Here is a 23,754-nt window from a genome sequence, read left to right on the forward strand (position 1 = left end):
GCACTGCCAGGGGACGCGGTGTCAGGGCCCGAAGTGCGACGGGCGTATGGCATGGAAACCTTACAAGCTGCCCACACCGCCAAGTCTTGACGCAAGCACCAACGCTGTGCCATCCATGAGTACCCCTGTTTTGTTCTCATAGGTAATTTAGAACACAAATAGTAATGATGCTATATTTCTGTCAATTTATGTGTTTACCTATAGATTGCAAGTACAAACGAAATCATGTTTCCTCTTTTATTCTTCTGTATTTCGTGTATATCTGCTTTCTGGTCACGCTGAGAATCATGTGAACAGAATTAGAGACACACGGACAAAAACTGAATGGTTCTGTGCTTGCCTTTCTTCGGGCATCTCACGGGCGTTCGCATCCGTTCCCGCTATGGCCGGGCCCGCAGCTGGCGCTTCCGCTTCCGCCGCTGTCGGATGCTTGGTTTCACTTGCCGATGAGGACCTTGAACGATATAAGCAAAGAAGCCGTTCGCGACTGTTGATAAGAACTGCATAATCGCTGTTATTAATTTACTGCGCAATTTTCAATGCAACTCTCAACGGTCAGGTGCCAGTACCGGGCAGAAAAGCTTTCATAGCAAAACTGGCTCAGTGCGGTGGTTTAGTTACGTTAAAACAGAGTGTACGGTGTCATGTCAAAGCTATGTACAACAATCAGCACTTACGCGGTGAACGACTCCACTTCGGAGCCATCGTAGGTGTAATTCACCATGCGCAGAAAGTACTTGGAAAGTAGGTGCGACACCACACCCAGCGCCAGAAAGAGCCACAGGCAGAATTTGAGGGAAGACCAGAAGGCATTCTGAAGAATATCAAGAAATGTCGCACCTTTCAGCGTAACTTACCTTTGTTTCATTTAGAGCGCAGATCTTAAGCGCCCGCTTCCGGGTTTCGCGGCGTCGGCGTCGGCGTAACCGCGCTAAATTTAGCGGTAAAATTGACGTCACGTGACCTCAACAACAATTCAATTCAATTAAAAAAAATCGAGGTACACCTAAGCATTCCTTATGAGTTGTGAATGTGAAAGCATGCAAGCCGCTCGTCCGCTCCCCTTTTTGTCTGCTGCGTATTTTTCGTTGCCGGTCGGCGCGAGTGCTCCCCTGGTGACCTTGGACGCTCCGCGCTGATGGACACGCAGCGCCATAAGGTGAGCGGTCGTGGAAACTGACGAGCGCAGCGGCCAAAGGGAGCCCCGTCGACGCGCGCCAGCCAGTGGAATCGAAGGAAATTATCTGCCGTTTTCGCGCTTCAGACTGATGACGTCAGCTCGCTCCATGAGACAGTTAATGCTTTCGCAATAAAAATGCGTTCCCCGGCAGCAATAGAGGCCAGCCACGTCAAGGTGCTTTTGTGCGAGCTGTGTGCCGAGAGAAGGCACGTTATAAGGTCATTATCGCGTACCGCCACTGCTAGCTTTGCGCCTGCTTCACGAGTAGTATTTCAGGATTAAAAGCGCTAAAAAACGAGGACCTCGTTTTTTAGCGCTTTTAATTCTGAAATGTACAACCAACTAGCCCAAGTGAATACCCTTTTCACAAGTGGTAACTTTGGCGCGCCCCCGAGTTTCCCACGAGTTTCAAGTTGTTCTAAAAAGAGTTGATTTAGTAATTTTCAATGACGCTCAGTAAGTTTCTAATTGGAACCATATGTCTATTTTCACCAATTAAATAGTTAATTAACAATTTTAATTAATTAGCCTACTTATCGCAAAGATTAGCCACCCACATAATGTCCTCCTGGACGTATGACTCACTTACACAAGCCGCTGAAGTGTAACTTTCATGGCTATTTTTAAAACTAATATGTAAAGCTTAAGAAAACACACACACAAAAAAAAACCACCCTGTTCCAAGTTTTCCACGGCTACCCGATAGATGGCACCAGAGTCCGCTCTCGTCGTAAAAGATTTTAAAAGGTTCTAAGAAAAAAACGCTACAAGAAAACAAAATTGCATTAGACTTATTTGAGACACGTACTTTTTTAAATAATTTTTCCACGAAATATTTTTTCGCCTAATATTTACGCCGTTAGACTCAATTGACCCCTCCGTAAGTGACGACGTCACCACATGGCGCTCCGCTTCTAACAAACCCTTTTACGCTGGTCTATGAGATAACAAAGCCGTATAGTGCTGATAGAGATGTCATCCCCGAAGGCCAACGCTCGACGCCGATTGGACGCGACGATTGCGTCAACGTTCGGCTCAAACTCGACTCGTAGGCGAGCGCCCTGACGCGGCAGTCGTTTCCAATCTGTGTCCTGCGTTGGCCTTCACTGGCGACGCAAAAATGTCAGCACTACGGTCTTGTCTTCTAGGCGCCGTTGTCTATGCGTGGAAGAGACGAGAGCGCGCGGGAAAGTGAGAACGCCGAGTTCTGATTGGACCGATTAGTGGGTAGACCTAAAGCTATAGCTGCCTTTGCCTCCACTGCACTCGTCGAACGCGTTAGCTCGGTGTTCTGCCGCCCCCACGTGCTCTCGTCTCCTCTCTCTCTCTCTTTCTCTGTTTCTCGGCTCATGGTGTTGAGCTGAACTGTTTGTGCTCTGCTGCAAGGTTTTCGTGCGGGCGTATTTATATTATAAATTTTTATGCGCAATTTTACATTGTATTATTACGATGCTGCGCATTAGAGCAATCGTTTTCATCGTGACACGGGATGGTCGTTTCTGGAGACTTACTGCGTTGCGTATGATTCCTTTGCAAAGGAATGCCAAGGAGCGCTCGTAGCCCTTGTAAGCTGCAAAGCAGGGCGGGTTAACCTAAAAAGAAAAAAAACAACCATTAAATTAGGCACCATTGGCATGCGTACAGCGTGCAAACTTAACGAGGAAATGGATCGAGCATGATTTATTTTGTTATATCTAGAGCCCTGCGTGGATTGTAGCAATATCCGACATATATCCGCAGACATCCGAACATCACCAGCCTTTATTCGCAGTTGTTACTGCATTTACCCCCAATCAATTTTCTTTTACTAATCTTTATTTTTACTTTTTAGGCTCGAATGACGGTTTTGTTTCAGGTGAGCATAATGTCACAAATCTCGTGCCTGTTTGTTGCAAACATTCTATGAAAACAGATCTACACCGAGCTTGGAGACCATACATGTGCGGCAGGAAAGATTATATCAGCCAGAATAAAGGCCGGTTCACACACTTGCGCTTGCGAATTTACGACCGAGTTCTTGCGACCTCTTACGAGAGATCACGGTGGTTCGCTGGCGCCTTCTGTGAGGTGACCCTCGAACTGCATTTTCCCAGAGATAATGTTTAGCAGTATCTAGGAAATCAAATTTAAGTGCATATCGATAATAAATTACCGTTTATAACATTAAAAAAAAACTTTTTTTAAAGTAGAAACAAATGATGCGTGTAAAAACTAGGCCACATACGGAACACCCAAGTGTTCCAAGGCTACATAATAGATGGCGCCAGTGTGATACCTCGTGGCATAGGGTATGTGGCAACGTTTCGAGTTGGGTGATCCTTCAAGTTTGTAGTGCGATCCCCAGGAATCATTTCCGGTCGTTTGCAACAATATAGATATGTAAAATATGACTCTTTATTACAAATGCGTATAAGATTCATTGCGTGTCGACGGTTACACAAGACTTACGATGTGAAAGTGCCTGTCATGCATCGCCTGTAGCTCAGTCAGCATGTCGTTTATGAAGTATTCGTTCATCTGGAAAACAGGCGAAACCCGCAGATATATGGTACCTCGTTGCGAAAAGACTCGCACGTGCAGAAGTGTAAATGAAGAAAAAGATATAAAACGTAGCACTTTGCTCGCATCAGTTGCTTCTCATCGCATCAGTTGCTTCTCATAATTGTAGTATAAAAAAACAGAAGTAAATTTTGTAATCAGCATTCAAGTTTTAGTTTGATATCAGCGTTCATTAGGAAGCTCTCTCTGATATTTAGTGCACCTCTAAGTCAAAATCGGGACGGTCCAGGTGCTGTACTTCCCTTTGATTCGATGACCTCTTAACAACATGTACGCATTAGATATTCTGTTTGCTTATTGGGACATATTTCACTTAGTGTGACGATCATAATTCACAACGAAATATCTTTCCATAGACTTGCGCAGGTGCATCATTAAATAAAGCGACATATGCGTAATGGTCAAGGGACAAGTGCGTTAAAGCGCCGCAGCTGGGAGCACGCGTGGTGAAAGCTCGCGCCTCAGAACCCAGAGGTCCGGGAGTCAACCTCCTCCACCCTTGCCCATGTCGATCTGGATGAGGATCGTACCCGTATGTGGTACAGGCGTGCGCTCGTGTAACCACACCCGCGTGATGCCCGTTAGAGATCCCAGCCTAACGGTCGCACAACACTGACTAAATTTCTCATCCACAGTGTGAAATAGTCATCATAAAATGGCCAGACTGACCTCACTTTTTCCAAATATTTACCTTGAAATTTGAATTTTTAATTAGTGCAAACGGGACAAAGGCAATCACCTGTCACAGTAGACCTTCGGTTATACCACAGTTCGTCCACGAACTATGTAGACTGAAGCTAACGAAAACGTCATTCATTCACTTCTGGTGCTACTTAGACGATGCCGCGACCGCGCCAGCTGAGCAGATGCACCGTGTCTGGTAATGCTTATAGACAATTGCGAGCATGGCGCCCCAACTGGGTGCAAGCATGTGCAGCTTGTGCGTGAACATAACTTTGGCAAGCTTGATATAGCACGGGCTTTTCAGCACGGGCCGAGACATGACGTCGGACAGTGGCCTTGCTTCCAATCCTCTATTCTGGAGCCTCGCGTACACATTATGTTTTTATCCACGAGTAAAAATGACCCGACCCAGAAACTAGAGCCATGAGCATGCATAAAAAAAATAAATAAAAGAAGACGGGATTTAGAAGATTAACGTTTTTGAATGCAGTCAGAATATCATCATGAGTGAGCTCACTTCGCCATGATAAATCATGCTTTTAGACTAAGCGATATCGTAGCTACAGAGAATAAGCATTTCTAAACCTTCGGTGAGAATAACCACAACTTGAAGCATACAAATGCGAACAACATGGTCGAAGAAAAAAAAGTGTACCTTGTCCACCTGATTCCAGATGTCACGTTTCATGGAATCGAAATACGTCGCCGGCTTGTTTGCAGGCACGTCCTGAAGAAGAGTAAGAATTGACGCAGGGTCGCTGGTTAGAAACAACTGTCTCGAGGATCTTCACCATTGCGAGGCGATAGGTTCAATAACGAAGAAAGACAAGACATCGTACGTTGAAAATACGGCGTGGATCCACAGTCAGCGATAAGAGCAGATGTTTGAAGTTGTCCTGACAGAGAGAATGTCATTACAAACGGACTTGTGATCATTGCGCCGACAAGCGACTACGCCTGTGTCACAGTGCCGGTAATTCACGGAGATAAACCAAAGAGATGAGTAGCAGGTCGCACCTGCTCACCAAATGCACAAGTACTAGAGCTCTATTTAACCATTGGGTATCCGCGAACCGTTTTAAAACATAAAATATGTTTTTACAGCAGAGCTGTTAAGGGCTAGTTCCTCCAGTATCGTGTCCGTCAGCAAACAAATGACGACCCGAAACTCTGCACATCTACCGCCATCTATGAGCGAGGGTGGCAACCAGACAAGCGGATTGCCGGTTGTCTGGTTGCCGCCGTCGCTCATAGATGGCGTAACCTTTCCAGCCTTTCTACTCTGGCTTGCCGACTTGCGGCCGGCCATTACTTCATTCCCACCATAGTACAGCTTCGCTGGTCTTCCTTCTTCACCTTAGTAGAAAGGCTGAAAGTTTTTTTTTTTTTAACGGAACTTTTTAATTCTAAAATTTTGTCCATTCGTCCATCCGTCCGTGCATTTCCCGTTAAATTTAGCGGAAAAATTAACGTCACGTGGTTTGACATCGCGAGATCTATACACCAATTTAGTTTTCCCGCTAAATTTAGTACGGGAATCAACCTCACGTCAGTTTTCCGCAAAATTTAGCCGGAAAATTTATTTAAGAAAAATACACGTTCATCTCCACTTTTGGAAACGACTATATAATGCCTTGTCTTGCCAACACATTTAAACGATCGCTTCTTAGATATTGAAAACTTTTTTTTTGTTTACCTTCATGTACTCCTGGACAAAAGACGCTATTGCTTACAGAAAAAACAGAAATTAATTTCCTGAGATTCTTGTCTAGACGAATGTAAACGTTCTTAAAGTAACTGGGGAAGTATAACTTACGGTGGATTGGATAATGTAATACACAGCATCCATATAGTCACCCTTGAGGATGTCGAACAGCCGGCCGCCGTTGCAGATCCTATAATTGATAGCTAAGTTATTACATTTCTTTTCAGCTCATAAATACACCGGCTGTCAGCGGGTATAGACGCTTACGTCAGCGTTGTGCCCGCCAGGAACTGTCCGAACCATTTGCCACGCATCTCCCGTGGCCAAATCACGCTCATGGTCTGTGAGGGATGAGGGTTAACATCTTTGCTGTGCTGCTTTTAGACGAAAGGTCAACGCGGTGATCATGTACTATAGTTTTCAACGCCACAAGAACTTGTCAACTGCTTTCCTCAAAACTTTTATGTGTCTTTACTCTGCAGTTCAGACGGTAAATTTAGGTTAGTTGAGAACTTGAACTCTGTATAAGTTTCTGGATGACCCCCAAGGTGATTGGTAGTCTGGCCTAAATGAGAATTTTAGGTGGTGCCACATTAATTAAGATTTTGACTGCTTCAAACAAATACATATATAAAAAGCTAACACTCTGTTGTTTTTATGACCTTAACTCGCCTGCCTAAAAAGAAAAAAAAAGAGCAAAAAACAGGACACAACAATGGGCTCAGCAAAAGTTGCACTTTGTGTGCGTGTCAGCGTCAATTCATAGACCCTGAACATTCAGTAAGAGGGTTTGAATGTTAAAGTTTGAACACGCATAAGGAGGTTACGGGTAATATAAAAGAAAATCTTTGTAAAAGACGATATTCCAATATGTTGTATCCTCGGTAGATACATTATCACCCTAAGTTTAGGAATGGTAATGAACCATAGGATGTATCGCATCGTGTACACAATGAGCCGCCCTAAGTGGAAAATTGATTCTAATGGCGAGCATTCGATTCTTTCTGTCGATAGGGCCCCTGATGATTGTTTGTTTTTATCCCCGTGATGATTATATATCATTATGTTATCATTATTGTATGCACTGCGTGTACGCCTTTTTCCCCCTCCGTTATATGCATAATGGCCTCGCAAAGGTGTATGTAAGAAAAACAAATAACGAATAAACGTTATCTGCTTTTCACTTTGCATCAGAGCGGCCTCTGTGCGAGTACGAGGCTGTTTTCCTTCGCCAAACTCAAACAGAAACCGCGAAAAAATGAAAAGGGGTGAGACCGCTGGAAGTAATGTCAAATCATAAAAACGATTGGGGGGGGGACACTCTTTGAAATATCCGGAACTCTATCTAGGTAAACTGTGCTACCAATGCAGCTGTCCAGTGAATAGACCGGCGCAGCACCGGGCTGCAGCATTTTACGGCACGTGGCGTGACTCTATAGAACAGAAATTTCCGCCAAGGCAAAAAAATAAAAAAAAAAGTGTTTGGAGACGCCCAGTTTTCTGAATCTTAGTTGTCAATATGCACGTTAAGTTTATTGTCTCGGTGCATACAGACGTAATATCTACTATAGTCAGTGACAGCTTAAGAAATGGGTAGAGTACTCCGCCTTTAGCGCGAGCTTGCTGCCTTTTATAATACTTCGTCGCACACGCAGACAGAGCTCTCTAGGAGGCGACGAGCGCGTGCTGGAGGCGGAGTTTTTACTAAATTCTTAGCATTTCACTGACCAAAGGACTCATGTATCAACGCGTGAATACCACTTATTGCAAGGGGTATCTCCAGAACACGGTGTAAGATATTGCTACTGCGAAGAAGACGAACAGCGCGCGCCTCGCAAATATATATGGATAGGCGAGGACATACAGCGCGGCGACCTCTGCGACGGAATAAACCAAATAAAGTCCTCTTGTCGCACGCACGGGTTGCCTCAGCCCACGGTATTCCCTTCATTCAGGCGGCGCAACTGGGCGTGACTAAGCAAAAAAAGAAAAAAGTTTCTCGTGTCCGGAGCGTTTGCTACCGATCTTGACGGACGCTGGCTTAAACACCGCGCCAGAGATCTCTCTGCTTCAACGCGTTCATAAAACTGTCGTCGCCGGTTTTGAGGCACGAAACAAAGGTAAATGACGAAGCAGTGTCTAAGCAACACGTGTAGTGCGAGTGTAGTGCAAGTATGTATGCAAGCAAGTGTACACGTGTAATGCAAGTATGTCTGCCATAGAGAACCACGGGAAACCGGGCCCGTGACAGACTGCCATTAGCCGCATGTCGAAGCGTCATCTAGTTGCGCCGATTGCAACCAAGGCGAGGAGAGGACTTTATCTGGCTGCTGCGACGCGCGCGGTGTCCACACCTATGTATGCATACCTTACACCGTGCTCCAGAACAAAACAAACGTAGCAATAGACACTATACTTCGTCTCATCCTACGATGGACTAAAGGCAAAAGCCACAGGCCGCCAGGTCCAATCACGGTCCACGCTAAACTATGACATGCTTAATGTTGGTTGAGATTGGACAAAAATGCTCCGAATCCAAAAACGCTGAGTCATTTCTGCAGTTTCGACACTGCAAAGAGCCAGTACGTCGTGGCTTTCGTTGCAATGTAAAATTGTTGAGTCACTCATTGCTCCCTCCGAACCACTGTCCGCCCGTTCCCATCAGTGATCGGAGACGCGGGCACCGATACGTGCATCGAAGCGAAATACCACACAATGTCTAAGTTGCTCGTGATTGGATCTGGCGGTTCGTAGCTTCTGCCTTTAGTCCATCGTAGGGTGAGACGAAGTATAGGCGACAAAAACGACAGCAAAGCGCTAATCGAAGCTGCACGTTCGTGTGGCGGAATGGCTACGCTATCACCACTTTGGTAAGCCCGTATGTTGGGGGGTAACCCAGCTTACAATAGGAATGCCTAGTCGTGCACCTGTATATGAGAGTGAAGTCCATCCTCTGTTCCTTCATTCCATTTATTCATCCATTTATTGATAATGTAAGCCCGTGAGGCTAGTACAGAAGTAAAAATCAAGGTAAAAAAATAAAAATAAAACATTATGCGGGTTAACTGAAATAATATACAAGCTAAACGGTCGCCCAATAAGAAACGCCAACATTATGCCAAGAATAATCAACACATGGGTCAAGAGGTAGAAAAATATCATAAGATAATAATAAAAAATAATACATACTCGCTTTCATACACACAAAAAAATTACAGGAAAATCCATTGGTGGATTATTAGGGAAAGCGTTACCATGACACTTCGAAACGCCACACGCGTCCTCCTTGGGAAACGATAACGCTGAACCCTTCATTTCTTTCTTTTGGCTTTTTTATTGCTTCCCATATTTTTTGCTGCCTCCTTTTAGCCTTGTTACGGGGTCAGTGTTAGTATTTCCCGAAGGGAGACGTATGTGGCGTTTCCCAAGAGTCATGCTAACGGATTTCCTCAAAATCCACCAATGGATCATTTTTTCCCCCTCCCTTTCTGTACTCTGCCTGTCAGAGTTCGTCGACGCCCTTGGATATGGACATCCATACCACTCGTGATATTCGCATTCATAGTTTTAATTACACACACGCATCACAGTACACGCACCAATACCACGGAAACTTAGGGCGAAGAACAACCGGCGACGGGCAGAGTGGTGCAGAAAACCAGAGCCTTCGGGCTTACCATAAAAAAAGGGTCTACCCTACTCACGTCGTCGAGCAGGGATACCTGGACGATGTCTAGCGATCCGTAGACAATGTTTTCGAAGGGCCTGCACACGTAGTTGGTGAGCGTCAGGGCTACCAGCATAATGGCCAGGGTGGCGGTCATCAGGAGGCCGCAGATGGGGAACGAAAGCACGATGGCCCTGCAGCGTCACCCGCAATTATACGACGTGGGCGAGCAAAATCCGTCGCTGCGATCGGTTTCCACAATTGGCCAGACACTCACCATGACGTCCTTAACGTGATGAGCTTCGCTTTTATCGACGGAAATACGAGCACTGTGATGACTCCAAACTTCCATCGTGCATTCATATCCCACTTTAACTGAATTTGAGCCTGACCTCGGTCAGACTCAACTATGGCATTACACACACCACCAACGTTGCGGTTTGTCGGTGATGATAAGTAGCCAGGGTCACAGCTCGTGACGTCGCGACGAGGCAGTTTCTGGGGGGCTGTGTTGCACGTTTTGGACTCCCAGGAGACTAGGGAGAAGGAAAGGACGTAGGTGTGAATGAACGTATCTTAGCAGCACCACGCAACGCGTCATCAGCGACTCCACCAATCAACATCCAAAGAGCGTTGTCGACGTCACTTCCTTCTCCCTAGTCTCCTCGGAGTCCTAAACGTGCAACATAGCCCCCCTGGTTTTAACGTCACAGAGAAGAACCGGAAGCGGGCGCCACTGAAACATCTCGGCGCTAACAGTCGTTGAAAGAATGAGAACGCCAAGGCGTCTCGCTCGGATTCTTGGCCTCTTGCAACTCGGTCGTCGCCCTCCGCCGTGCTTGGACTGCGCGTGCACGCTCGTGGCTCGTGACACGCCGTTGTCAAAAAAAGGAAGAAGCTCACGCTGGAGGCGGGACACCATATTTGACCGTGCTGTTCACTGGGCTTGCTCAGAACAAGCTCACACTTATAGGCTCCCAAGAACAGCAATCTTGATGGTGTAAGATGCTATAGGAAGTATACACTGGACGCCATATTTGTGGGTACTGTTTAGAGCGCATGCTCAGAACGAGCTCACATCAATAGGCTGCTAATACCGGCACTCTTGATGGTGCGGAGTGCACGTTGCAAAAGAGCTGTGGAAGCTCGGCATCAGCACGCGCTCAGCATTCGCGCCCGCCAGTGAATACTCCCTATAGTTATAATCAATAATTTTTTTAGAGCGCTGCTCTTAGGCGCCCGTTTACGGGTTTCGCGGCGTCGGCGTTGCCTTCGGCGTCGGTGTAGCCGTCCCGCTAAATTTTGCGGGAAATTGAATTGCTGTTGATGTCACGTGACATCAATTTTCCTGCTAAATGTAGCGTGGAAAACCACGTCACATGACCTTAGTGTCACGTCACCCACGAACAAATTCAGTTTCTCCGCCAGATTTAGTGAGAAAACTGACGTCACGTCACCTCAACACCAATCTGAATTTTACGGAGGAGGAGGAGGGGCATACCCTCCCGTCCTCCTCCTCCTCAAGAGCTGCGCTCTAATTTCGCGTTACAGAGATTTGTAAACGTCTTTCATCCTCTTTCATCCTGTTGCACCTAAATACAATTGAAACAAACTGTGGATATTGTCACAAAACAAAAAATCGACGAGTGTAAAATTGTTACGAGCTTCGTCGTTCGCCGAGGCCCTTGTATTTGTTTACGTGTTTGGTGCTCTTTCGTGCTCTGTGTGCAAGCACGCTACGTTTCGCTTCACACGGGCAAGAACTCCGAGTCAGCCTCGCTTCGAATGTAATTCTCTATTAGAAGAGTATGCGGTGCAGGCGCGCACGAAAGGCGACTCACAGCAGCATGGCGAGCCCAGAGTAGTTGGAGGACCAGCTGCGCTTGGTGGGCGGCACGCCTTCGTCGTAGTAGAACATGCCCATGATGAAGCTCCCCGAGTAGAGCAACAGGAGCAGCGAGAAGCTGGCAATGATAGCCACCACATACAGCACGCTGCGATAAAAAGAAAATACATGCCTGACGCATTAAAAAAAACAAGAAAACTCCTATTTCAAAAAAAAAAAAAAATATCAATAGAAAAGGTTTGTGAGTTAACGTTTGTGTAGAACACGAAACAAGAAATCACGGCGAACGATTCTGGGGTCCAGTCGAATGTCAACGTTCAGAATACGATTTGACGAAACGTCAATGGCTTGACGTTTCACTTGCTCATCGTTCCTGCGCACATTGTCCCTGCGCACATCGTGCTCTGCGCATATTGAGTTCTGCCAAAAAACAACCTCGCAAACGTTTTTTTTTAAATATTTTTAGAGCTTTTATTGTTGAGGCGTGCTATCATTCTACCTTGAGTAACAATAGTGCGTATTTCAGTACAAAAAAGCAAATGTGAACAACTAAAGTACAAAACAATAATTTCTTGGACGCGTCTAATTGGGGTTGGTGATAGCTTTGAGCCAGATTTGTTTTTCACGAAAGGAAAAGCCTCGTGTCCTTTTAACGATTCATTGCTCGAACAGAGCTATTGCGTGGTAAGGTAAAACCTTTCATAATACCATTAAAACAAGAAAAAAAAAAAAAAACTCGCCCCTTTGCCGTACTAGCGTGGCAAAGGCAGTGTTATATACACAAAATGTAATTATATAGTGTGGAGAAACTGTGTACACATGTGTAGACTGACTGGCGCGAAGCGGTTCTGTGTCGTGCGAGGCAAGCGCGTGAGGGCTCCGTGGATGTCGTGCGGGTGCCATCTTCCGCGGTTGCAGCGTAAATGCGACTTTCTCGGAGCTTGTTGGAGTGTGAGACGCACGAGAAAAAGCGTGGAGGCAAAGCCAACACAACCTAGAATAATCAAAGCCTGGAATTTTGACATCATCACAGCGAAATCGAACGAAGGCACACATTTGACACGATTGCTGCGTTTGACTGTTCGTCATGTCCAATCAACGCTCCGAGTGACACTCGGCATCGGGTTCGGGACCAATCGCTGGGTTGGCGCCATACCCCCTGTGATGACATACGTTCCACAGAGGAAGAGGCTAATGTCCACAGGCCTTTATTATTCTAGATGGTGTTGGCAGAGTACCCGGACAGGCTGGCACCTAACCGGATAAGCTTAGGTGCCAACCGTGTAACAGATTCCGCGTAAAAAAAAAAAAAACAGCGCCGTGACGATGCACATTTGGCGTTGCCTGATTGGCTACCTGATTGTAGCGTCGAGCTGCGACGGGACTTTAAGTGAAACAGAGTATAGTATGCTCCGAAACATCGCAAATCCCATATTACGTGTTTTTCAGTCACTCACGAGCAACACCACTCAGTGCCAGCGCAGTGTATGTTCGGCACACGAAAAGAGTGACATGCTATGGCCACGACGTAGTATCGTGCAACGTATACCCTAAGATACACTATTGGGAACGTGGACCCAGGCAAATATGCAAATTTACGAAGTACAACGAAAGAACCAAAGGCCCTGTTGTGTGATTAGGTGTTTTTGTTTCTAGTCAGCTGTGAGTAGGTGGTTTTTGTGGTAACCTAATCAGGGGGGATAACAAATTGTCTTATTTTATAGCAATATTTCTTCGACCTTTATATAGGCCTTTATTCGACCTTTATATTCTTTATACCCTTTATATAGGCCTTTATATAGGCCTTTATTCGACCTTTATATTCTTTGTTTAAAGTTCTCCCTGTACGACTCCAAACCAGGGGGCGCTGCAAACACGGATGCGGGTCACTGACCTGGAAGACTGCAACGTCTCGAGAATGCCCAGGCGATCGGCTTTCTTGATTGATTCAGGAAGGAAATGGAAGCCTTTGATGGTCTGTAAGTATTTGGCACCGGCGCGCGATTATTTTTATCTAGCATTTTATTGCCCAATCCGCACATTAACAAATTGATACACTGATAATTGTTACGTGCTTCCTGGTTGACTCTGCCGTTTTCCGAAAATTGTACACTGATTCTATACTCTAAAATGTGTGCACAAAAAAAAAAAAAAAAAAAAAAAACACGAAGCGTTGTTTTAAAAGCTGTGTACCTGTTCGTATAGAACAGTAAACGATAGCCTAGTTTTAATTCTTTGTTTCGAGGGTTTGAGTTCAGGATAGGAATAGTTCAAGATGGGGCATCGTGAGCAATATTTCAAGATGGGGCATCGTGAGCAATAGTTCAAGATGGGCTTCGTGAGCAACAGTACATTGGCTGCTGATTGGTAATATAGGTATCATGATTTGAGTAAAAAGACAATGAATTGAGTCATCGATGTTTAGCAAACTTTAACCCCCCCCCCCCCCCAAAAAAAAAAAAAAAAAAATCCTGGCTACGTTATTGCATGCAGTAGCTAGCACTTTTATGTTATGTTCACTCGTTAATGTTTCTTGCTTCGCGACTTTTTATTTTGGCGTCTTGTCGGCTGATAGCACAATTTCATGGGTAGGAAACGATAGCCATATATTGAGTCACTCAGTATACCTCTTCCTAATACTTATAACGAAGGCTAGAAATGCTGAGTCACTGAGCTATGGGCGCATGTGAAGCGTCAGATATTTCGTAGAGAGAGCTAAGACACATTATCAAGGCGTGTTTCACAGCCCAGGCGACAAAAATGGCGGCTCTCAGAAGGTGATTATTAGACACGCCTCCGGGCGCATCACTTTGGCTAAGCTTTATCTTACCTTGTTGGCGTCCTCTAGCACGGCGTTCGTGAAATCCAACAAGAGCGTGGACGTAGAAACGGCAAGGCTCCGGGCTTCTTGAATTAAAAACAAAACAAAAACAAAACAAAACTCGGCATTTTGTTAAAGTAACAGCAATCAACGATAGTATCTGCTACGCTGAACGTAATGTGATTCGATTACAATACGGCGTACGAAAGAATATTCGTTTGCGATGGCGTTATCTTCTATTGGGGAACACTCAAAAACGATAGGAGAAGGAATGTTTCACTCGATAAATTCAAAATTGAAGTGTTTTCAGAAGGAAGGAAATGTTCTGTATACACCTCCCCAGTAACATTATTAAGACGATTCCCATGTATGAATAAGAAGAGAAACAAAAAGAAAATAGAGAGAAAGAGGGAAATACCAAAATAGAGAGAGAGAGAGAGAGAGAGAGAGAGAGAGACGCGACACTTCCCAGCACTTTCATCATCCTAACATGCCGCGGGAGAATTTATAAATCATAATAATAATAATAATAATCTTTATTTCCATTTAAAGAAATGGTGGAGCGAAAGGGAAAAAGCTTCAACAAGAAGCTTGACTGGCCCTCAGCCCCATCAGCAGCCAGTGAACAAACAGTTTTCGTGCAATGAGAAGAAAAAAAAAGTGAAAGCCGTTTACAACTCCCTGTAATGCCGGATTGGAGCGCAGCTCTTGAGGAGGAGGAGGGAAAGGAACTGAGGGGAGGGTAGACCCTTCCTCCTCCTTCTCCTCCTCTTCCCCTCATTCTTCAATATGCTCAGGGGGGTCACCTGACCTCGGGGGGAGGGGGTCACGTGACCTCGGGGGGGGGGGGGGTGTCGCGTGACTTCGGGGGTGGAGGGGGGTCACGTGACCTCGGGGAGGGGGGGCCACGTGACCTCGGGGGCTCACGTGACCTTGGGGGGGTCGCGTGACCTGGGGGTCACGTGGGGGTCACCTGGGGGGTCACGCGACCTTGGGGTGACCTTGGGAGGGGTCACGTGACCTTGGGTGATTTTGGGGGGGGGGGGGTCACGTGACCTTGGGGCGACCTTGGTTGCGCCGACGGCGACGCCGCTCAAGCCGGAAGCGGGCGCCTAAGAGCTGCGCTCTAAAAAAGAAAACCACAGAAAATTATACATTATCAAATGGGATAACAGAAACAAGACACAGAACACGTATATTTGTAAAAATATATTACGCAACTCTTTAGGCGATATCTTTTCTATATATCTATTTTCTTCTTCAAAGTTGTTTAGAAGCTTTGGAATTAAATACCGAAGCATTTGCTGCCCATAATTTGACCTGCATGTGGGAACCTTCCAATATTCATTACGGCGGGTCAAGTAAACCGTATTATTTTTTTTTTCTAATCTAACTATCTCGTTTAAAAGAACGCCGTTAAATGTGAAAGGGGCCGTGCAACGATATTGGGTAGGAATGGTCTTACTTAACACGAGCTTACTGTCACCAGCAGGACTCAAGTATACTCGCACGCACCGCCACTGAGTGGCACTGACCAAGAAGCTTCTTTTGTCGCCGCGTTCTTTCAAGGATAAAAGCGGCCGTTTTCTTTCAGCCTGTCCTTCGCAAAGCTCAGACCCCGAAGTTGTGGGACTCGGATTGTTGGCGTGGTCAACAATGCGATCCCCAGAAATGCGTCATCAAGCTTCGCGATCCCCGTGGTGACGATCTTTAAATGCAGCTCATACGGTGAACCCGAACATTGTGTGAGCATTCCGTTTGAGCTCGTGTACCAATCAGTGCCTCGATGCGCATTCGGGTAGCGGCTCGTGCCCAAACACTGGGATGACGGGCAAAAGCCAAACTCTCAGCCATGTGTTCAACTCGGCGTGTGCCCCGCGTCTTAGCGACCCCAGCACTGGGCTATGATAAACATGAGCGGCATATAATCGTCTCCAGATTACGTGGTCGCTTATTCTGGCTGCCAGTTGATGGGCTAAACGCTGCTCGTTTTTCTCGATTTTGTTTTTTTCCCGCGACCATCATTGCTTGGGGGAAAACGAAACAAAAACAAACGCGTGTTTTATGGGTTACGAATATCAAGAACTTATTAATTCTAACAGGTATTTATAGAAAGTACAAAAATATCACCCCTTTAAGTAAGTTTCAATTCCGGACTTTCAAAAAGTGGGCGTGGCGTCACTAATATTTATTTCAACATGTAGGAAATACGAACGCTACACTGACACACGATATGCTTACCAAAAAATGTGTCGTTGTACTCGCTGTATATTCTTTGAGCCAAATAGTTTGCCATATATTCTTGAACCTAAAAAAAAATATGTGTAAAAAACAACTAAATTTTGGTTCATTGCGTGCTAGCAAAGCCATCGAGTTCAGAAGCTTTCGTCTGCACTTACGACTGGCTTTGCGAGCGGGCCTTGAACGCTTCGTTCTTCGGAAGTTTTGTTCTCCACCTGCGGTAGCTTCATAAAGATCGGTTATAGCATTTGTAAGAGGCTAGAAGAAAATAAGTTAAATCTTCGATAGGTATTTTAGTCGAGGTTGTTATTAGGAATATATGGCCAAACTGGAACCGTGTACTTTATATGACATAGGCTCTCCTTGAGATGTTACATTTTTACATATCACGGTTCCATTGACAGTTCTACGTTCCTTGCTTCCATTAACTTCGTCACCCTTGTTAGCACAAGTTCTAGAAGTTTTTCCCATACCTCTATTGCGACTTTTCGCCGGTTTCGCGAATCCACTATGTTATTGACAAACAATTTACTAACATTGATAATATAGTAAGGGTGCAGGCGAGCTGGTGATTGTTAACCAGGTGGAATAACCTGAGACTGGGCAGAAGCGAACAAATAAGTCGAAGGAACAGAAAAGGACAAGACGACGTCTCAGAGAGAAGGAGAGTGTTCCTTCGACTTATATGTTCACTTCTGCCCCAGTCTCAGGTTTTTCAACATGGTTTGCTAACAATATTTTTATTATTATTTTTTTTTAAGGCGACAGCTTTACGGGGGCGCTTTGCAGAGATGTCGACCTCGTCCGCTGTCGACGCCGCGCGCGCGCGGAAGGGAATCTTTTTTTTCTTCTCTTCGCACGAGGCCGGGAAGGCGGGCGTTCCCGTCGGCCGCGTAGCGCGGAGAGAGAAGAGAGTGGAGCACTGGCATCCCGCCAGTAACGACGCGACGAAGGGAGAGGCTTCCTGTTGTCTGCTTGAAAGACTTGTTTTCAAACATTCCTCGCGCTGGCGAAATCCCACTTTGGCAGTGGTAATGTTGGATGGCTTTAGAAACTTCCAACGCGCTTTCCCACTTACCTCACGGATCACCGAGCACCGGTGGCAGTCGTCAGTGGCGTCCACGACGCCAACCACGACGGCTATGAGAAGTAACCACGTCGCACCTCCGTCCTCAGGTACGTGTCGGAACCATTCCACTCGCATTCCGCGACCGTGCTACATCTATCGCTTTTGTTTCTTCGCACATTGTGGGCGAAAAAATACGACTCTTTTGTTTTCTTTCTAGAACTGTGCTTTAGAGATTAGAATTTATGGATCTTGTTTAATGATTTGTATATGTACGCGCCTAGGCTCTAAAGGGAAGGCCTGCAAGCCGTTAGGAAGCAAAACAAGAATTAAAAAAATATGGTTAATGAATTGATTGATTAATCATCGTCTTCTATTATATTTAAGTGAAATACAGTATATAATAGACCAATCAAAAACCCCTAGATCTAGATGTTAGAACTCCGCTAGGTAGCTGATGTGGTTATCCAGGGGCAACGCTTTGCCACGTACATGTGTTGAGCCCACTATAAAATGCACGCAATCGCGGTACTACACAATTTCAGTCCAAACGGCCTTCCAAATTTCCAAAGATTTGGTAGATGTCGAAAACACGAAGAGGTTGTTGCACGGGGACAAAGTTATTTTCTTGAAACCTCATAATTGGGATAGACACGTGAAATATAGCTTCTGAAAAGTTCTACTCGGAATAGTTAAGAAACCAATAATTTTTTTTTTTTTTAATCTGAAGAACAATCAAAGAATATTCGCTATTTTTATATTTTTGATACAGCCCCGTACCAAAGTAGAGGCCCACATGATGGAAGAGAATTAAGCTAAAATTTAAAGAAAAGAGATAGCTGAAGAATGTGCTTATGTTCAATAAAATAACGCATCACATATAAGCCTGTAGCTTTCCATTCTGAACAGCGCCTCTGGTGAGCCAAATTGTATATTTATCGGTCGCGTTTCGGTGTATCGTCATTGCACGTTTTTTACGTTGCTCAAGGACGATAAGCTGGCAGAATTTCATTGGTGGACAGACATTTTAAGACAAAATATAACAAGAACAAAAAAAAAGTTAGTTACAACAAAAACACTCGTATCGTTTTGATGAGACAGTGCAAGTTGCATTTTTATTTCGTTATTTCACGTTCTTTCAGACGCTCCGTTACTGCTTGTGAACACATGCTGACGCACGTACGTAAACAACCGTGGCTCGTGTATGATCGAACGCTACAATGGCACTTAATGCTCGATGTAAGCATAAAGGCCGGTTCAGACACTTGCGTTTGAGTGCGTTTGACTGCGTTGCGTCGAGAGCCGAAAGCGAGTCACCGGCACATCTGTGCTTCGTATGAAGCGTGGAATCCAATCCAAGGAATCACCTTGGCACGCGATATAAGCAGCAGGGATGTCCTGGTTTCTCGCTGCCGCAACGCAGTCAAACGCAGTCAAACGCTACTGTCTGAACCAGCCTTTACACGATCGCGTTGCGTTTGAGAGCGTTTGAGTGCGTTTGACTGCGTTGCGTGAAAAAATGAGAGCGAGCCACCGGCACATCTGTGCTTCGTATGAATCGTAGAATTCAATACAAGGAACAGCTTGGCACGCGTCATTAGAAGCAGGGATGTCCTGGGCCGGCTTGCTAGATGCAGCGCCTCGAATGAGACGGTCTTATCTTAGACGAAGAAAGCACTGCCAAGCCTGGGGCGCGCCCGCGTTTGAGACTCGACTTCACGTGCCACTCCGCTCGCACGTTAGCTTTAGCAGCGCTTTTTTCGTCTCAGATAAGACAGTCTTATTTGAGACGCCGGTTTTAGCAAGCCAGCCCTGGTTTCTCGCAGCTGCAACGCACTCAAACGCAACTGTGCATCGCGTCGCCTGGCCAACAGCGACGAGCCTATAATAACACCGGGTGGGTGACGTCGGCACATACCGAACTCTCTTGAACTTGAAACTGGATCTCTAAAAAAATTGAAATAGACATAACTTCAATTGTAAATACTGACAAAAAGAAACCTAAACATTTTAAAACCCCCCCCCCCCCCCCCCCCCCAGAAAAAAAAAAAATCCACATGAAGCAAACTTTATGTGGATTCTGTTTCTAAAGTTACTATAGACCTTTCGAATAATCGCATTCTGCGTGCTGCCGCCATCTTTGTCTGCTGGGCTGTGGAAAGCGTTCTACGCGTGCGCGGTAGCTCTTTTTCACGAAACGTGAGACGCCGCGCTCACATCCACAGTCCACTGACTCAGCAGTTTTCGCCCAGACGCTGGAAAGGTCTGAAGTCACTGAGGGCTTAAAGGAATACTACAACGAAATTTCGGCGCTCATTTTTTGGTTCATATGTGTTCAAAGGAGCAGCATCACATCGAACACACCAATACCTTGTTCGAAAAGTCACGAAAAGGAACTTTAAAACGAATTAAACGATTAGCAAAGAGAACCTGGTGGACGTCGCTAACGCCCCGCTTGTAGTGCCCGTCTAGGAACCTTGACAGCCAGTGACGGAGGTTGCAAGTATGTCGCAGAAGTCGCTATTGTCCCTCTACAAGATTACAGAAGATTAACCCGTCACTCGAAATCCATACAAAAGCAGCCGCTTCGGTGGCTGGAACGACTAGGCCATCCTCTCGACGTCAGCCTCGCCGTAGCTTCGCTTGTCCCGAGACGACCTACGTCACGAGCGCTTGCCAGAGTGGGCCGTTTATAACGAAAAATACAGCCACCAGGCTCAAAATACAAACGTGCGATTGTCATTTGCGGATATTGTGGATCATATTCAACCTATTTTTGAACGCGACGGGAATATTTCAAATTTCGTTGAAGTATCCCTTTAAGAAACAAAGGGCATGGCCAATCCCGAACATCAATTCTTATTATCGTTCGTCAGCACATACGATCGTGGCATTCGCATTTAAAAACGCCAATGAACGAATCACGAAGAAAGATGCGGGACCTAATATGTTCTTTAAGCTATAGCTGTCAGCGAGTACAGGCACAAGCTGCGACGGAAAATCACCGCCTCAAATTGATCGAAATACTGGGCGTCATTACATCTTCTCGAGCGTCCCTCATATGTACGAAAGCGGCACCACTTACCGAAATTCGCCTCGAGTCCCAAATGTTCGGCGGAGTTCTCGGTCGCTACTTTGATGCGAGGGAGCACGAAGGCGACGTATTCGTCCATGAACCCTGCGTTAAAGTGTCCGCGCGAGAAATTACTCGAGAAACGGCCATGGAACGGCAGTAACAAACAGCTCAAGAAACGTTGGGCGTAGCGAGTCTCCAGCATCTAATTATCCCGTCACGGCCAATGAGACTGGGGCACCGCCCGATAATAATGCCGAAGAACCAATCGCGGAGCGAGAGCCTTTTTCTGTGGGTGCGTTTTCAGCTTCTATACTTCGTTTCAGCTTCGGTCCGAGCGTGGCCGATGTTATGAGCCAAAGGGCCAATCAAACAGCGAAGGAGGCACAACGTCATGGCGTGCTCTCTGCAGTGCTCCTCCGCCGGCTAGTCCTATCAAGCGCAGAGAGCACGCCATGACGTTGCGCTCTTTACGCTGTTTGATTGGCCCTTTGGCTCATAACATCGGCCGCGCTCGGACCGAAGCTGAAACGAAGTATAGTTCACCCAACCGCATAAAATGTGCCTTGACGTTGAAACTTCAGTCCGCCATTGTGCAGGGATTCTATAGCTGCCAACAGAGCGCAGCCTTTCGAAGGGGGTCTAATGGTGAATTCCGCTCGCAGATCTCGAGCGCTCCAAAAGCGCTCCATTTGGAGCGCGCATATTCCGCTCGCAGATCTGGCTCGAGTTGGTCATCTTCCGCTCGTAGATCTCTGGCAGCGCCCGCTCCACGGAGCGCCCCAAACTCCGCCGAACTTGCTCTGCGGTGTTTCACAGATCTCTCCGGAACTTGACAGAGCGGCGCACGTGATTTCCGTCTAAATCGGCGGTGCGCATGCGCGGCGAGGTTGGAGAGATCGGCGGGCCGGTCGGGTCGTGGTGGGTCGTGGAGTTGGATCTGTTCGGGTGCGTCGGTTGTTTACTCTGGATTGTGACGGCTCCAACGCTTCTACTTCGCGTAGACCAGGAATAAAAAGCCGGGATTGTGGAGCGTGGCAAATCGTAAGCGCTGACTCTGCGATCGCGAGAGGAAGAACGACAGAAAAGCCGGAGGCAGACGCAAGGTTAGGCCTATTCATTCTGCAGCCAGTGATTGTTTACCCTTTTGCACTGCATTCCGTCGGCGTTTTCCCGTGAAATAAAGCAAGAAGTGGTTAGGCAACGACCGCGCAAGTGATGGTTTGTTACCTCTGTGTTTATTAAAGTCGTAGTACAAATCTGAACTCCACCGCTTGCAATCGCTGTCCGTGCCCCGCCGCTTCGAGGCGGCCCAAAAGTATGTGACGGTGCCGAACGCGGACGTCTTCGTTATTTGTGACATGGGCGCCGTGGTACGTATAATTTCGCCCGGTCTGCGTCGCGTGTTACTTCTGCAGCTAAGCAGTGACAGTCGTCACTGGTCGTCGGAGAGATCAGCCGGCTGAGGCGTTGGTGGGGCTGGTGAAGTTCGAGCAGCGGCCATTTTGTACGGCGGAGGGAGAAGGGGTGGGAAGGGGTGTGGGGGAGTTCGCTCTAAAAATGCAAGTTTATCTTCCCTTCGTCGGTTCGGAGCGGGTCCCACGGAGCGGAATTTTGCCTCCCTCGCGGATTATGGAAAGCGCTCCAGATCTACGAGTGGAATTCACCATTAGTTATGGACGATTTCTGAACGCGCCCATTGCGGAAGGATATTTCGAAAGCTACGTACTATCAGGACCAAGTACGGTGTGAAGTTGGTCCAATAGGTTCTTCAATTCACCGTTTCGTCTTTTGGTGTTCTGCTCGAGAGATGGAAAAGAAAATGTTTTAGCGACACGTGGATGTTGGGCATGCGAAAAAGTATGCTCTTAAGCCTCGTTGCCACTGCTAATACACCATACAAAAGACAGTCTGCTGACACCGTCTGATTCGCGTTTCTTCCTTGTATTACGGTCGCATTGGTCTTACAAAATCTGTCTGCGGACAGGATTAAGGCATACATACATACGTATGAAGGAAACATGTTTCGATCTTGTTTGATGCGTGGCCGCAGATTCTCCTGTCCCCATGTCTGCGGGGAACACCGTCTCTTTTGTGTGGTGTATGAGCGTCTAGCACTTCCCCTCGTTCCTCCTTCCCCACCCGTTAACCAATCAGTGTCGAGCCTCGCGGCCACGCTTTTATCCGGGCTTCACGAAATACCGAACACCTAGCCAAAGAACGTTGCACGTTAACAAAAATCAAGGGGACTTTATTTATACTTCTTGCAATTCGGCACTTCAGAAACCTGACAAGAAGATTTTGTTCAGTTGTGTCACTGACAGTCTGAGAAATGCAGGGCGTCCTCGTGATCTTCGCGCATCTTGCTTTATGATTCGTTATTCAGGGCTCGCCTGATACCGCGATGTCATTGGCTGCGGAGAGATAACAAGACGCCGTGCATTTTAAACTCACGGTGACCAGTGGGTCTTTATTTTTAACTTTTTATTTCCGGCAAGGAAATAATAAGCCGATGTCTACATGCGCAGCTATCGACCCAATCGCACTCACGCACAAAGTCTCAGTAATAAAAGAGCTACATAAACTATGCGTACTGCATCGTGGTGTGTTAACCATTTCCAGAAGTTCGGCGCAGTAAACTTGTTTTCATAAGTGTCGAAAAAAACTGGAAACCCTTCGTCAGTTTGTATAGGCCCGCACCTGGGAAGCGTTCTGGATGTAGAGTTCAACTTCTTGGAGATGGGTGACGAAGCCAAGCTCTCCGACGCCGACCGACTGGCCGAGCTCGAACAGGCTGGACAGCATAAGCAGCGTTCCTAGCCTGCAGGTACGCCTCGACTGACTTCAGATAGACGCGATGTAAGAATTCGTGGGTAGAAGGCTACCCCAACAAGCAACGTGCACGCTCTATG

At 46.4% G+C, this 23,754-nt stretch overlaps 1 protein-coding gene across 1 annotated transcript; it reads right to left on the reverse strand.

Moving 5' to 3' along the window:
• Window positions 1-285: 285 nt before the first annotated feature.
• On the reverse strand, window positions 286-22,638 carry LOC115333139. The gene is made up of 16 exons (XM_040207950.3): window positions 22,572-22,638; window positions 20,855-20,947; window positions 19,688-19,716; window positions 16,862-16,927; window positions 16,704-16,770; window positions 14,472-14,548; window positions 13,536-13,618; window positions 11,637-11,789; window positions 9,833-9,989; window positions 6,396-6,469; window positions 6,240-6,318; window positions 5,079-5,150; window positions 3,629-3,697; window positions 2,692-2,772; window positions 678-814; window positions 286-454 (listed from the first exon to the last, which is right to left on the reverse strand). Exons 2-16 carry the CDS (start codon window positions 20,940-20,942, stop codon window positions 286-288), a joined length of 1,401 nt encoding a protein of 466 aa, XP_040063884.3. The 5' UTR covers window positions 20,943-20,947; window positions 22,572-22,638.
• Between the last annotated feature and the right edge of the window lie 1,116 nt (window positions 22,639-23,754).

The sequence above is a fragment of the Ixodes scapularis genome, unplaced genomic scaffold (genome assembly GCF_016920785.2).
Source record: "Ixodes scapularis isolate PalLabHiFi unplaced genomic scaffold, ASM1692078v2 PGA_scaffold2__306_contigs__length_199485367, whole genome shotgun sequence".
NCBI lineage: Eukaryota > Metazoa > Arthropoda > Arachnida > Ixodida > Ixodidae > Ixodes > Ixodes scapularis.